General features: G+C 34.9%; 1 protein-coding gene across 1 annotated transcript; it reads right to left on the bottom strand.

Moving 5' to 3' along the window:
- Positions 1 to 756: 756 nt before the first annotated feature.
- Positions 757 to 16,032, bottom strand: LOC145666895 (uncharacterized). The gene is made up of 2 exons (XM_081734480.1): positions 15,340 to 16,032; positions 757 to 2,694 (listed from the first exon to the last, which is right to left on the bottom strand). The coding sequence occupies exons 1-2, from the start codon at positions 15,809 to 15,811 to the stop codon at positions 2,405 to 2,407; spliced, it is 762 nt and encodes a 253-aa protein (XP_081590606.1). The 5' UTR covers positions 15,812 to 16,032; the 3' UTR covers positions 757 to 2,404.
- Between the last annotated feature and the right edge of the window lie 1,466 nt (positions 16,033 to 17,498).

Raw genomic sequence — 17,498 nt, 5'->3', positions numbered from 1 at the left:
GGAAACTACGCATGAAGATTTTAGGTCAATCATAACATTTTGATCATCTCGATGAGATTTTCCGGTTGACGTGTGTTCCGTTTCAGATATTTGTTTTTCATTATTCTCTAACATTATTGTAGAATTTTATGTACTTGGTAAATTCAATTTCAGATACAAAAAATATTTACATGAGCCTTAAGTTTCATATGTTATATCAACAATGTTCAAGTACTGAATCGATAAGTAATTTGTGTACTTTATGTTCCAAAATCCTGTGATCACTTATGGATTATTGGATGGTCATGGTGAGACAGTGTACTTTATGTTCCGAAATCCTGGGATCACTTATGGATTATTGGATAGTCATGGTGAGACAGTGTACTTTATGTTCCAAAATCATGGGATCACTTATGGATTATTGGATGGTCATGGTGAGACAGTGTACTTTATGTTCCGAAATCCTGGGATCACTTATGGATTATTGGATAGTCATGGTGAGACAGTGTACTTTATGTTCCAAAATCCTGGGATCACTTATGGATTATTGGATAGTCATGGTGAGACAGTGTACTTTATGTTCCAAAATCCTGGGATCACTTATGGATTATTGGATGGTCATGGTGAGACTGTAGTTTATGTTTCAGAATCCTGGGATAACTTATGGATTATTGGTCATGCTGAATGAGTGTTGAGATTTTCCCAGCATTGTGACTTACCAGAAATAGTAGAATGAATTTAGGAAGATAATATGATAAACAATAAAACTAGATATAATTACATTTCAATAACATTTAAGACTTTATTAGAGAAATGCTTCAGTCTCGGAAGAAAATACATTAAACTTTGTTTTCCTTTTTTTAAAAAATATAGTTCAGTATAAATCTGCTCTAGCGGAGTAAAGAAAAAAGAAAAAGAAATATTTGTACATAAATCACAAAGAAAAACTATTTAATACATAGTATATTTAACAAACAGTGCCTATACGCTAACAGAAACAGTATTTAAAATATACAGCTCAACAACAACAACAACAACAATAAAAACAATCGTAATGTAAGTCTTACTGTACATAAAATGTCTTGGAAAAATAAGATAGTCTAAATTTACCTGCCATGTCATTGTCGTTCTGTCCTGTTTTGTTGTTAGTTTGTTTGACCGTCAGTATGTTAATTGTTACACGTCAATGATCATGGATGGAGAAAAATGCAAGTACATTAGGTAAAACGAAAGGAACAAGTAGATTCATCTCCATTAAGTGTCATAGAAATATAAGAATGTTAGTTAGCTTGGAGAGAAAAACAATGGCAAACTATTAGAACAAGGAGAAGTAGTATAATTAGGCAATATAAATACTACAAAGGAAGGAAAATATTTAAGAATTGACGAGAAACAATAGTTGCAAAGTAAATTCTAACCTATAAGTGTAATAGGTGTAATTGTCAAACATTATAAAAAGTTACTGACCTTTGTTAAAATTATAGGAAACACTCAGATAAATGACAAACATACAGTATATATATGGTTTTTTTTTAATAGCAAAGGTACACTCTAGAAGTAAACAAGAGAATTATACAGTTTAGTAGAAGGAATGAAAGGAAAATTCTTAAACCATCTTAAACCAAACTATAGCACCTTAAGACTGATTTTAAGAATAAAAAAAATACGTATGTACAGTCTTTGGTTTCTTGGTATTGTCTCTGAAGTTTGTCAGGTAAAAATATATATATATATATAATTTACATTTGACAATATTGTCAAAGAAGAAGGAAAATATAAAAATTATCACTATGTAACGGCATGTCTGTTCAAGATATTTGTTCCAAAATACGTAGTTATATGTCTTTTAATAATTATTATGGGCGCGGGAACTAGACGAAGGGATAACTAATAATATTATGTTAGGATAGGAAGAAGTCTTAAAGAGCTTCTACAAGGAACTAAGTAGCTTTATGGTTTAGGGTACTCAAATATCTGTCTTGTACTAGAAATTTCTTTAGACGCCCATAAATACGTAAAGATAAAAAGTGTCTGAAGTCTGTGGTCAAGTTATGTCTATGGGTAAATTATACTTTGAGTCTCCAGATATGTACTTCGTAATGACTACGGTTCCCTGATGTGTAGTTCGTCACCCGTAGCAAACAATTAAAAAAAAACACCAGAAAAACCAACTTGTTCACCTTTCCATATATAAAATATATTTGGGATATAAACATATACTTTGAATAAATATCATTATTATTAATTAATTAACTTACAAAAGTTTTACGACTATTGTTTCCTGGAATGGTAGGTAGAAAATGTCCTCAACTTCTCAACACTGGATAAATTACTAACAAAAGACGGTAGTGTTCTTTGGAAGAGTTAAGAAAAACAGTTCTATAAAAACCTAATAATCCATTAGTTACGCCATGTTCTGCTTCTTTTATCGATGCCCTCTGTAGGCCAAATCCTGAGCATCTTGAGATTCTTGGAACTCTCTTGCGTATCCTCCATGGCCTCCGTGACTGACAACTTCGTAAGAGCTTGTTTCTCCACCTCCTGCAAGTTTCTTGAGACCAATAATGGCTGCCAACAACAGAGCAATCTTGCTGACAATTAAAGCTTTTCCGGTCAACAATGCGAGTGAACCTAGTCCAAGAGCGAGAAGGGTGCCTGCCTTCATCAAGAAACCAAGAAGGAGAGGTCCAATGATTTTCTTAAGCTTTCCACGAGCTGAAAGTAAAAGACAAATACATTAATATTAAAGTTAATGTTGGTTTAGTATTAACTTTCACATTAACACAACTGCAGATACATATGAAACCACAAACTTCTACAACATTCTAAAATCATCAGCTGAGTCATGGCCACCTGCTGTGATTTATCTGTTCTTTGTCTCCTAATGTAATACGTTTAAATTACATTGTATGCGACTTTCCGCACACCATTTTGCTCAGGAAGATACATGCAGCAATTTAGGAATAGAAATAAGCCGTTTTACCGCGATTGTAAAGGGTTATGACCAGTGGCGTATTTAGGATTTTGTTTCCGGGGGCTATGGACAACACGGGGAAGCGGGGGGGGGCAATTGTCCATTTGAGTTTGAGAATTAAATATATTTTAATCGATTATCTACTAATATACTAAGAAAAAAACGTGAAACTCGTATGTTTCGTGGAGGATCTTACCCTCCCCCCCAGCAAATCTGAAATGACGCTCTTGCAAGCACACGTTTAATATTTGTAATCTCATTTCAACTTAACTTATTTCATTTCAGAAAAAATGGCAATATTCAGTTTTATCTGTATTTATATTTTTAACTGAAAGAAAATGTTGAGACAAGTTGAAGTTGAAATATACTGATTGCAGTTTTAATAGCAAGAGGTTGCAGTCTGTTGAATTTTATGTGATATTATACACACAAAATCTTAGCAGTGAATCTAACCTTTTATTCTATTCATATATATATAAAAAAGGAAGAATCCTCTTGGCCTACCTAATTTCCCCTCTTGATTTTCTTTAATTCAAACATTTACCTTTCTTTATAACTAAATGATGTAAATATTCCTTTGTTATCATAACTAAAGTCCCGTTATGTTGATATCTGTGCAGATTGGTGTGGAACACCAGTTTTGCTCATCAGCTCCTCTAATTTTTGGTGTTACTGACTACGGCTGACCTGAATCACAGCTAACAACGGTCGAAAGTATGATAGGAAAAACGAAAGAAAGTAACAACTAAGAAAAAGAAACAGAAGAGTAGAATGGACGAAAGAAAGAAAAAAAAGAACGCAGTTGTTACATGGAATGAAATTTGACAGATACAGTATTATTTCTGAGCAGAGAGCATAAGAAAATGGAAAGTCAATGAAATTCTTAGAAATGATATGAAGGATTATTGTTGTGCGTGGAATACGAAAAACTAACAAATTTATTTCGGAGGGGTTGAACCCGATAACTTCTAAATACGCCACTGGTTATGACACTACATTGGCACAGAGCCAGGAAGTGTGTAGTTTTATATCATAATTACGGATTTGTTTACTTTCTCATTTTATCTTCATAGATACTAATCGTATTGCAATAAATCTTTTCAAGTAGGGCATGTATTGTTTTGAGATTACTTTTGTGCAGGTACCAGCAATTGCACTTGGGACCTCTTTAGGATTGTCCAAATTTAAAAAAAAGTTTCGGGAAAAGTTTCCCCAATTTCTCCCTAATTTATGGATTCGTGAGACATGTGTGTGGGTGATGTCATTCAAAATCCTCATTTACACTGAAGACAATAACGTACAAAACCATGAATCTAAGGAAAGTAAGGAATGAGCAGGAACTTCCTAAGTGCAAGTCTACAATATCCTTTAAAAATCGTAACTAAAATTATTAACCACTACAGATAAGACTTAATATAAAGTTTTCAGAAAGAAATCAGTCCCGGATTATATAGACGTCTTAAAATCACAGTGGTGGAAGTCACATTTTCTTTGTTTTCCAAAAGTTAACGCAAAAGATACTATAATAAGTCAGCTGTTTCTTTTATTACTGGAACTTCACTGCCATCTGTTGGTAGTCAAATGAAGTTCTCACTTACGTTTTGTGTTAACAGATTGACTTATGTAGATTTGGTTTTTGTGTCTAAATTTTCTTATTTTTCTAAGTTTAACTATATTAAAGGCGCGATCTCAACGTTGCCTAGTAGAATTGACGAAATACTCAATGACGCTGACTACTGACTGGGCGTCGATTCTAGGACCTCGAGATTACGCAGCAACAACACTATTCGTTTTCTTGCTCGCTAAACAAAACACATTTAAATATATCTTTATTTTACTTAACTGAATCATAATAAGGAAAAAAATATCGTTATTTTTTCGAATTGTTTGAGTGGTTATTGTTCAACGTTAAAAGGCTCCATGCAAGGTGTACAAGATATCGTAGGCACAGGTGAAAATAAGGGACACCACTATATCACCATTCTTTAAAAAAATCTATAGACACAATACACACATGCATGTATTTGCTACGTCTCCCCAACTTGTTCAGCTCGGTTCGGTTCAGATTTGTTAATATCTCAAGAAAAAAAAACGGGATTAGTTTGGCAAGAACTTGTCACAATTTTCAAATTTTCATTATTAACATAACATAAATTATTAATTTTTATAATGAAGCAAACACTTTTCGGACATCCTATACCTTCTAGGCTAGTTGTTGCTTATACACGTGAATACTTTTCTGAAATTGTAGACAGAAAGAAAGGCTCAGCTTAAACACGTGAATACTTTCTTGTAATTGAAGGGGGGAAAAAGTGCGACTTATGCATGCGAAAAATTCAAATTATCAGGGATATTTTTAATAAAATCTGTAGAAAGAATACTATTGAATCATCCTTAACACGAAAAAGTGGAATAATTTTTTTCTGCTATTGCAAAAATTCTTTGTGTAAATAGAAATGAGAAATTAACTTTTCAATGCATCTTTTTCAATGTTAATTAATTAACTTCACGCTTATACTACAACACTCGCCACTACATTTTTTTTTTAAAAAAAAGTTGCAGCGTTACATTTCTTACAGTGTCGACTGAATGGATCATCTCCATTAACAAACTTTTTTTCTAACTTTTGACACTCTTTCTACATCCTGGTCAAAATAAATGGTGATCCGTCAAGAAGTTCTTGAGATCTTATTGCTCTCGAGCGTAACAGGGATAGACAGAATAAATATATAAAGGAGCTTTTCGCAAATCAAATTTCTTTTTTTAAAAAATCGGTGAATCAGTTAAAAAACAATTCAAAATATCAAAAATTTAGAAAGTGAGGCAGATATTATCTTCAATATAATGTTCGATAAATTAATAGGCATTTTCAGGTCTTTCCTTGAAGATAGAAATCTGAGTGCACAACCTACATCTTAATTGTCGGATATTCAAATTTCTGAACAACATTTCAAAACAGATATCGCCGTTCTATTCTGGCATTTAAACCACACTTCTGTTTTACTTTGAGAATAAGTCCAAATGTGGAATGGATATCCCGATGCAGATATTTTGATTATTTCAATTTCTATAAGGTTTACCCATCTTTGTGTTGTTTGTGGTCTTCCTTGTTTCTCTATGTTGTGCAATAGCGTTCCATTTACGTACAGTTCATTGACTCAGTAACTTAAGGGGGCAGACTACTAAATATTTTTGAAAAACTAATAATTTTTCTTTTGCCCGTTTTTCGTAAGTGGAAAGAGGTAATAAAATGTCATTTACTACAATAATAGATAATGTTATTCTACACCTGAAAATACGAATCGGAAGAATTTTCAGTGTTGCCATCCATAGAAATTACAGTGTGACCAGAATTTGAATTACTCGAAAATCTAGGTAAAGGCAGCGACTAGAAAAATGAACTCAACGGTAATTGATGACTTATCATGCTGTCTACCTTTCTTGTTTACTACTTTTTAAATAACATTTCTATTTATTTTATAAAACTTACATAAATTATTACAAAATAAATAAGTTATTACAAAATAAGTAGAAATATTTTTTAAAAAAAGTAGTAAACAAGAAAGGTAGACAGCATGATAAGTCATCAATTACCGTTGAGTTCATTTTTCTAGTCGCTGCCTTTACCTAGATTTTTGAGTAATTCAAATTCTGGTCACACTGTAATTTCTATGGATGGCAACACTGAAAATTCTTCCGATTCGTATTTTCAGGTGTAGAATAACATTATCTATTATTGTAGTAAATGACATTTTATTACCTCTTTCCACTTACGAAAAACGGGCAAAAGAAAAATTATTAGCTTTTCAAAAATATTTACTAGTCTGCCGCCTTAAATGTAGTTTTGGAGACAATCGCTTTATTTATAGTTTCATAGTATGCTTTCACCTCGGTGCACATGTGCTATAGACATTCCCACGCATGCGTAGAATTCTACTACATTTAGTTAAGCATTCTTAATTCCTCATTTGTTTCTTGCTAAAAAAATATTACTTTGTATTCAAAACAAAAATCTTTATGATATGCAATGAAGATACAGATCCTTATCTATTTAATAGAAACACCTGTAAAAAAGTGCAACTTATCGGATTAATGTGACGTTGCACTATCTTTCAGCTTCAGAACACCTTAGATGCGACGTGGGATGGAGTCATAAAGGTCGTGAATATTAACAAATGGAATTATTACACTATTATGTGTGCAATGCGTCAGTCAGTTCCGTGAGAGAAGATGGAGGAGGAAATCTGGGCCGGATACATGACTCCAAATGTGTTATTATGTTTAAGTCCGAGGATTGAACAGGCCAAAGAAGGTGTTCAACTTTATTTCTCACAGCACGTCGCAACAGCTCTAGCTGTATGACAGGACACACTGTCATCCTGGAATATGTCGTCAATTCCATGAAACAACAATTAGACCATGTTTCATTGATGCGTGGGGAGACTGCGAATCATATGAACACAACCCGTGAGTTTGAAATACGGTGAAGGACGACTCATCCGATCATGCTCGTATCACACGTTACCAATCAACAGCGATACATGTTGTATGTTCACGACATCATTGGCGTCCGTTATGACCCGTTTTCAGCAGCTTCGCCCGTACAATCTGACCCCGTATGTACAAGTTATGTAATTCACGGCACGTTGTGATTGTCGGCACAAGCTATGAGGTGCTACTTGAGTTTCCTCGTTAGTTGCACCACAGTCACACGATGGTTCTTCTGACTGATAGTCCGCTTTAATGCTCGTGGGACCTTTCACTGAGAATTGTCTTCTGACCACTGTTCCTCGTCGGCGATATGGTTTCGCCATGAGTTATATAGGCCGTCATCACTTTGGACACTATCCCTGGCGACACACCACAAACCCTTGCCATTTTCGTCATACTCGGAACACATAAATGAAATGAAATATTTTAGTTAACGTTCCACAATTATGCCCTTTAGGCTAAGAAATATGATGATTTAGGCAAGTGAATGACGGTGAAAGAATTGGTGAAATGGGAAAGTGGGAGGAAACGGCTGAGTTGATTTTGAGTTTAACGTCCCTTTCAGCAGCGAGGCTATATGAGACGGGATCTACTGATTAACGTGGAATCCGAACCACATGAGCTTCCGCCGGGAATCGAACTCGAGTCTCCCACGACAAAGACGCGAAGGAGCTCTGGCAGGAAACGGGAGTACCCATAGAACTCCCACGGACACAATGTTGCACACCGCATAACCGAGTGCCAACAATTTGCTCTCTTTAGAAATCAGAGGTCGGCCATTTTACAGTATCACCATCTGCTCAGTTCACTATACATTGCCATTCCACTGCTCCTGATGTAGTACAGAGTTTGCCCTAACACGCTATCACCAACACGCCTGCAATACGGTCGCCGCCTGACCGTTATCATCCGTGTCATTTGATATACTACCCAATTAAATTGATAAGTACCTGTAGTTATCCAGAAAATTGAATAGAAAGGTAAAGTGCATCTTATACGCTCGCAAATCATTTAATAGCACTTCGTGTTGAATTGTTTGCTTTCAAAATTATTCATACTAAATATTATGCTTTTATTCTTTTTTCCTTTCTAACATACAAGAAAATGTAGTAGGAAGCGTAGTGAAGGCCTTTTAATACTGACCAGAATGTAATTATATAGCTTACACAGGAAAGAGACTGAATTCATATTCACAATTTGCTCCAAAGTCGAGTTGTAAACCACATATTACCGACACACGTGGTCACGAGCTACGAAATTTTGTACATCAATTTTCAACCCTACTAGCTAGGAATTAATAAAACTAGTTAATGCTTGTTGTCAACGAGAAAGAGAACTTAGATTGTGTTTAACATTTTTTCTGAAATAAAATTTGTTTTCATTATTTATTTAAGAAAAAAACAGAATATACTCATACTAATTAGCTAATGTGATTTTGGATGAATTTGTTATTACGAACTTATATTTTAATGTATGAATAATAATCTCAAGTGACATCTCCCGAGTTCCAAACAGAACAAAGTTATTACATTTTTCTTGTAAATAAAAAGACGTGGACAAATAGTCTTGGTGCTGACGCTTCCAATATATATATATATATATATATATAGGGTGTTTCAAAACAACACCGAAAACGTTTGGTAGGTGATTCCTGACACCAAGATAAGAAAACAAGTATAGACCAACCAGGGCGCACAAACGCTTCCTTTCGGAGTTGTAGGCTGCTGAAAACATGAAAAAATTAACTTTAAAGGTCCATAGCTCCAATACTATGGGACCTACCGTAGTAGGGTCAAGTCTTCACTCAGGAACTAGTATGTGCTCTATCCAAAAATACATGTTTCAGAATGCTAAGGTACTTACGCAACAATTCTTATAGAGGCAGTTTGGCTATGGGAATATAATTTGAAGTACTCACTGACAAAGTCTATAAACATTGTTGCGTGAATACCTTAGGATTCTGAAACATAGATATTTGGATAGATCAGACACTAGTTCCTAAGTGAAGACTTAACCCGACTACGGTAGGCCCCGTAGTATTGGCCGTCGTGTTTTCGGCAGCCTATAACTCCGAAAGGAAGCATTTGTGCACTCAGGTTGGTCTATACTTTTCGTCTTATCTTGGTGTCTTGGTCTTATGAATCACCTTCCAAACGTTGTCGCTGTTGTTTTGAAACACCCTATATATATATATATATATATATACAGAGCAATTAAAAATATTTTCCATGACACGAAACCTCGAAAAGCATAAGTCAACGAACAGGTGATTATAAGTGAGAGATATTTAGTCTTTTGGTGATTCTAGTAACGTTAAACGTGTCCACGTGAGCTCAATTCGAAGTTGGAAGTATCTTCCTTCGAGAAAAAAAAGTATGTGTAGGGGAAAGAAAAATATGTACATAGTTACTCCCTATTTTCTATGTTTCGAAAATTCCATTCCCTTATTTACATTCATATCATGTGAGCTGGGATCTTGTTTCGCTTTTTCAAACTTTAGGGGGCGAAGTAGTTTTACGGTTATTATTCCTTTATCTGGAATAGGCTATATTAGAGGCCATTCAGTTAACTTAAAATATGATATATTTTAGGAAAACAAATGAAAGTCATGAGGATTTTTCGTCGAGTTGGGACACTTCATGAACTATAAGGTGAGCACACCCAGGTTTGAATGTAAAGAAATAATAATGTGTCGGAGATTCATCTTGCCAAAAGAAATTTCAATCTACGTTACAACAGAGTATCTATCAATTATAATACAAGTTACTTCATAGAAGATTCTCTTTCCGTGTTTTTCTTTTCGTTTCCTTTCTTTTCTTTTATTTTTTATTTCTTTTATTATTCTTTTTTTAGATGAGCGAATTTGTTATGACAGTTCGCTAGTACGTAGTTTGAAGTTTAGCGTTCCATGTACCTGCAGCCTAAGGTGGAATTTGAACCATAATAATGCCTCCAAATTTAAGTTCTTTTCTACCAGAAATCGAATCTGAGACTACTTACACCGAAGACACGCATATTGATCACCAGACCCAGTGGGGCACGAAAACATTCGTCATCAAGTTGTAGTAAAGTGTTGTGTGTATTTCCCTTTTCAGCGGAGTTGTTTATGTGTGCATGGTCCCTCCCGGACAGTAATGTAATGCTTAGAACTTTTAGAACTTTCGGCGTGTACACGCTAGACTGTTTTAAAAAAATATAGCATAAACCCACCCCCCATACACACTGGTTTATTTGTAAATTTAAGATATGTATACGGCAGACTATAAAAATATTAGGTGGGTATTCGCCGAACGAGGTAGTATCAAAAAGATTCGAGACTAGTTCCGTAACAAGCCGACAGATAGCAACGCAAGGCTGCAAGGACAGGCACAGGGACCACAACTTCATATGTGTGTGTGCTAAGAGACGTCATCCTGTATACATGGAGAGCTGTGCAGCTGGTGCTATTTGACCACGTGCGTTAGCAGGTCTGCGATTTCATCATGGACAGAAAGTTAGAACAAATAGCAAACGTGAAATATTGTGTCAAATTGGGCAAATTCGCCACAGAGATGCTTGACATGATTCAACCTCGTAGATGATTCGACAAATGTACAGTGATGCTGCAATGAGTCGTTCGAGGTATTTTGAATGGCACGCGCGCTTCAAGAGCGGAAGAACATCACTGGAAGACGACGAGAGATCAGGATGACCTTCTACGAGCACAACATCTGAAAATATCGAAGCCATTTGGCAACTTGTGCATGAGGAAAACTATCCACAATATTGCTGCCATTGTCGGTATGTAATACAGAACAGCATTCCTCAAGTGTGACTTGAAGATGATCCGTGTTGCTGTCAAGTTTGTCCCCAGGATGCTAACCCAGGAACAGAAGGAACACTGCGTCAAAGTATACTAAGAACTCCGTAAGCATCTGTCCTTCTTGTCGAAGATCATTACCTGTGACAAAACTTGGGCGTACGGGTACGACCCTGAAACAAAGCAATATTATTCGTAGTGGAGGAGCTCATCATTTCCACGACCAAAAAAGGCGAGGCAGGTCCGCACCTCGACCAAGCGCACCCTCATTTTTTCGAAATTAGCTGGTTGTGCATCACGAATTCATCCCCAGGGAACAGACCATCAATAGCGAGTTCTACTCCCAGGTGTCAAGGCGACTGACAGAGATATTTGGCGAAACCGACCAGATCAGTGGAACGCGAAAAACTGGCTGCTCTACGACGACAATGCACCTTGTCACTGTGCTCTCCTCACAGGTGAGTTTCTCACCAGAAACAAGGTAATTGCACTTTCGCACCCATCCTACTCGCCAGATTTATCCTTGGCGGACTTAGCTATCTTCCCGAACTTGAAAAGATCCAGATCAAAGGTCGTCATTTGGACATCATTGCGAAGATTCAGCGCGATTTGCAGAAGGTGCTTGACATGCTTCGTAAAGAAGGCTTCTAGGACACATTCCACTAGTGGAAGAAATGCTGGGAGCTCTGTATTGCTGAACAACGTGACCACTTTGAAGGTGATTGTGTGTAAACGTAGATAAATAAAGTATTTTCTTGTAAACAGTATTAGTCTTGAAACATTTTGATAACACCTCGTATACGCCCCATTACATCGCTGCTCCTGAATTGGATTTTTGATTGGGGTTCTAAGCATAAAATAAGCACCTGGTACTGGTAGTAGCTCACTTCAATCAGAAGTCACTGTTTCGTGTACAATCAGTGCGAAAGAGATATAATGCACCAATCAAGGTGAAATGTGTCTATGCAAGTACCTTCCGAATTTTATTATAATGCTTGAAAACTTATTTGTAGTTTCGGAAGGCGAAAAACGGTGGAACATCAGTTTATTCCAACTCCACTTCGAAGTGTATTATCTCCAGACTTTCATTTGAAAATAACTTGATAATTAAACGCAGGATTTACGTATTTTACAAATTCATGGCTTCATTATAGATTTTTAACTATCGAGAAGAGAATATGTTAATGGGAGATAAGTACTTTTACTGCTTATTGTACAAATTTTGACTTATTTGGACAGACAGTCCCAAGTTGCTTAATGCATATTTGTGTAAGAAATTTTCAATATATATAAAATTCATGAACGGTACTTAGATCTGAAGTAAGTTTTATTTTAAGAGTCATCCAGTGAGTGGAAATCAACTAATTAATTAATTAAATGTTGAAATGTTAATAATTAGTTTTTCTTTTTCTATTGAGGTGTAAGAATACATGTAAGATTCTGTACCCGATTTACGGTATAAAGTAAATTATATAATTGATTTTTATTGCAGTATTATTAAACAGTATTTTTCTTATTTTTTTCATACGTGTTTCCAAGAAATCTTACGTTATGGTAAAAAATTGTCTTACGCAATTTTCGACTTGCGCAAAGAACCTTGGAACTATCTATTTAAATCGAAGACTGTCTATAAACTGGGTAAAATTTTTAACCAGAGACTGCAAAATATCTGAAGAAATACGCTTCGAACGAAAACAATGTTCGAAATAAATAGTTATTATTTTGAAAGGGGAAATTTCTCTGTGATAAGATTAACCCGGCCCCGCCCCCTGGGAGAGGGCTGGGAAACAACTTTGAAAACTTAAATGGGATTCTCACTTTTTATTACAGAATTAGACTTTACAAGAAAAGAATATTGCGAATACTGTTTACTGATTTCCCTGCGTAGAATCCGAATCTGCACTAAAAAAATGGGACTCTCATTTAAATTTTCAAAGTTGGACTCTACCTCACACCATCCCAGGGGGTTATTTTTTTATTATCACAGGTGAATTCCCCCCCCCCCCAAATAATATTTCATTTGGAACATTTTTTTTCGTCCGATACCTATTTTCCCAGATATTTTGTACTCTCAAGTAAAAAAAAAAAAAAAAAAAAAAACACCCTGTTATTTTTGTTTTAAATTAAGAGTTGGATGCAAGAACAAGGTAAGTCCACTTTTAGAATTTTTTCCGGAGCTGCCTGCTTCTTGCTCTAACTTCACGATGAACACTTATGTTGGTACCCCTTTTGCATTGTAACACAGAATATAATCATCGGATTCACATGATTCTTGCACAAAATGTAGAGTGTTATTTTCCTACTGGAACATGTGAAAATCTCAAATCCGCTCAAAAATGGACCTACCTGGTTCTTTCATCCAACCTTTCAATTTTAAGTGTTGGTCTCTAATAATTACAGCGTGTCATCTACTGAATTTATAATTGCTTTTTCTTTTTTACTCAGGATAATCAGCAGTACTTCCTATTGACATTTACTACAGGAAACACTCTCTATAGAATTGTAAGTACGTCTAAAACAGAAATTTACATTTACCTTATCAAAGCTATACCAAAATTACTGGGACACATTTGCCGCTCTTATTCATTGTTCAGCTCTAGTTGACAGTAATGCATTTTTTAAAACTCTTATTAATTCAATATTTTATATTAAAACCTTACTATGATAAATAACCAAGTAAGTGATTATAATAATCGTATTATCCTTAAATAAGTTGCATATTTGAACCTATACACCGTAAGTTTAACACTTAGAGTAGTACTGAAATTACTATTTGTTCAACCCTTTAGTCTTCAAGTTTTCCTAAGTACAAACGAACTAAATTTTTAAAAAAATGAATTGAAAGCAAATTTTGCATCACATAATCCTTCGTAATGGAACAAACTTATAATTCATAAATTTCACACAAAGAAGTGTAAAAAGTCATGATTTTATCCTCTGAAAGCAACAATGAATACTTATTCTACATCCTCGTAAATTATAAAATAGTTTTAAGAATATAATGAGTGTACTGTAATAACGTCGTTGTAAAAACTGAAATAAATACCGTTAATAATCAAAACAGTAACAATACATATTGAAATAATTATAATTCACTGTCTAATATCAAAGGCATTCATTCTTTTAATTTGAGCGTAATTGTATAGTGATATCATGCCATCCCATTTGTCAGTAATTTCTTATAATTTTGCTTTGAATTTTTATACAGTACACTTTGCATAAAAAAATATTTTTCATAACTAATACTTTCTTTATAGGTGTTATTGGTATCACTACAATTACATCCGTACTATATTGCAAGCTTTGGTTTCAAACTTATGGATAAGTAGTTTAGTCTGAACGTTTCTTACAATTTACATACATTCACAGTATTCTTGTTTAGTGAAAACTAATTAAAATACAATTAAACTGTATTTCAAACTACTTAGAGGATCTTAGTCGAACATAAGAGGTTGTAACAACATTAGAAATTTAGATTTATTTTTCTAGCTATGACAAAATTCTTTCAAAACAATACTCAAAACGTGAATAACAAAATGATTTTTTCCCCTACGGACTACTTCAAATAATGACTTTAATTGTAGCAAGAAATTATATAATAAAGGTACTTTAAAATGCAGGTTTTTAAAAAGTGGTTTTCAGGTTTATTTTATCACGACAAATGTTTACCTAATAATTGGCTAATATCTATATTATACTTCAAAAGAATGTATCCAATGTCTTTCATGTACCGTTATAGCAAATATATTTGATCTAACGAGTGCTCCTTACTTTGAAACTACTATTAGTCAAAAAGTACGATGATCTATGTATATATATATTCTTATCACGAAGCATAATTGGATTAATGAAAGAAAATAAGACTTCTAATATATTAATATATTAAGACTTCTAATATACTATATTAATTAAGACTTCGAATACATTAAGAAAACAAGTCTTTTAGTTGTTATAGTGTTGTTTCAGGTCAATTCTTCATCTTTAATCTATTACACACGTTCATGACACCTTCTTATGTAAAAATACGTATATCTAATGTTTTTGAAAGGCTTTAATCTTCTTAATTAATGGTTATAAAAAATGTAATATTTCTTACCTTCACTGACACTCCTTTTCAAAGCTGCAACATCAGATCCGTCAAACAGTTTACATTGAAGCGTATAATATTTAAGCAGTTTGCCCACTCTGTCCAACAAAAGTTCATCCAGCTTCTCATCTTTCTCTTCGTAGTCTTCTGGCAACGAGGACTCCAACTCAGATTCGGTGATAGCACGACTAGTTTCTTCAGATTCAGGAATTTTGGTGTCCTTAACAAGCGCAAAGTTTTCGGTCACTTGGATGCTAGTTTTACGCAAAGCTCTGTCCACCATTGTTAAGGCTTTCATCTTCAGGCACGGCACAATTCCCTTTTTGCTGCACTCTTCAAAAACTTTGTACAACAGTTTGAATTGCACATCTCCAAAAACGTCATCACTAGACCGAGCATCATCGTCATCTTCTATGGGTACCGAAACAACTGTCCGCAGAACAGCGAAGGCAAACAATAAACCGAATATTAAAGGACGCATGTTTTGTTTTGTTTTATGAAAAAAGTCTTTTTTGTAATTAAAAAAGGAAGGAAAATAAATATGGGAAAAGACTACCTGACCAGCAGGTTAGTATGAAGAGCACTGTTTGCTACAAGAACTCCGAATGCAGACTGATCTTGAATGTTGTCTATCTAATGCTTTTAAAAGCTTCATCAACTGGAGAAGTCAAGGTATGTGGTGCACGCACACAAACATCCACACACACATATATATGAGAAGTATCCATTAAAGATGAAGAAGAGCTACTTTAAGAGGTTTTCCGACAACAAACCAAACGTCAGAGGAGGACCAAAAATATAGGGTAACCTTTAACGACTTTCCACCGTCCTCGATTCTTTCAAGTGTTCTTCCGTGGAAGAAGAAAAAGAAATTAAAAGAAATAATAATAATAAAAAGACCAACTAAAACTCATAACGTCAAATGTGTCCCCTTCTTTTTTCCCCCACTCCATTTCCCCGTTCTCCCGCTACCGTGCTCTGCTCATCTTGCGTCTCTTGCTTGTTGCATTATTATTGTTGGACTTAAAAAATCAGGGATGCGCAATCGGCATGACCATATGACTTAGATGAGTGGATAGGATATCGTATCGTCTCGACCCAGCCCAGAAGAATAAGAGAAAGAGAAAGAAAAAGAGGGAGAGAGACATATCCTGGTTTTCATTCGTTCATTGATGTTGTCGGTATTTTTTTTCTCTCTCTCTGTGTCTCTATTGCTGGAGAAACTGAAGTGATTCATCCGTGACAGAAGCAGAACCGGTGAATTTTTGTCTGCAACAAGTTCCACACGAGAATCACTACAAACACACAAAACAAGTTATATTCAGCATTCTCGTGTAAAGTTTCGCGTTTTATTGAATTTGTAAAAACACGAAATTTATAAGTACAGAAACTAACAAACTTAAGGAATATAATTTTGTTTCTTACATATAATTTCATGTGTAATAACTAGTTCTTGTACAGGGACCGCGATGGCTTAGTGGTAAAGTGTTCATCTCTGGTGCATGGGGTCCTTGGGTCGATCCCAGCTCGCACCAAGTGAGATTTGTGGTGGACAAACACCTTGTGCGTGGTTTCTCCCGTTTTCTTCCATTTTCTTCATTCCACCATTTTATTCGTTTCTCATCTTCGTCGACTCCTTTAGCCTAGTCGGCATAAACGTGGGACGTAAAACTGAAAGATTTCACTTTCATTTTCATTTAGTTCTTGTACAGATCTATGATGAAATTCTTCCTATCCAATTAGGGTTACCAGTCGTTTCGATTATGCCAGGACAGTCCCGAACTAGTCAGGATAGTCCCGATATTTCGAAGAATTAAATGTACCGACTTTCATGTTGATTAATAAAGTTCGTGTAAAGTTCGTGTACAGAGCCTTCAAAATAAGAGGAAACTTCACAACAATAGTAGACAGAAGCGTAACATTTAGATTTATACATAGATTACATACTATTCAATTTTTTTCGTATTTTTTCTTTATGTGTTATAAGATGTAATAGTGTCTCGCACTACCTAGGTATATTTTGTAACTTAGACTATCAAGGGGAGGGTTGTTTTGTACTCACCTATTAAAATTAAATAACAAATTAAAAACTTTCACAAAAATCTACTGAAGTGAACACTATAGGGAATAAGACCAACAGCTATTTATTATACTGCCATCTAGGAGTA

Source organism: Thermobia domestica, chromosome 12 (assembly GCF_964235325.1).
Source record: "Thermobia domestica chromosome 12, izTheDome1.hap1.1, whole genome shotgun sequence".
Taxonomy (NCBI): Eukaryota; Metazoa; Arthropoda; class Insecta; order Zygentoma; family Lepismatidae; genus Thermobia; species Thermobia domestica.
Note: the sequence above shows the minus strand (reverse complement) of the source record. Positions and strands in the feature narration are given on the sequence as shown.

Coding starts and splice junctions, on each gene's coding strand:
- LOC145666895 (XM_081734480.1), bottom strand. CDS start 15,811: ATGCGTCCTTTAATATTCGGTTTATTGTTTGCCTTCGCTGTTCTGCGG. Junction 2,695..15,339: donor GAAAAGGAGTGTCAGTGAAG/GTAAGAAATATT, acceptor TTTTACTTTCAG/CTCGTGGAAAGCTTAAGAAA.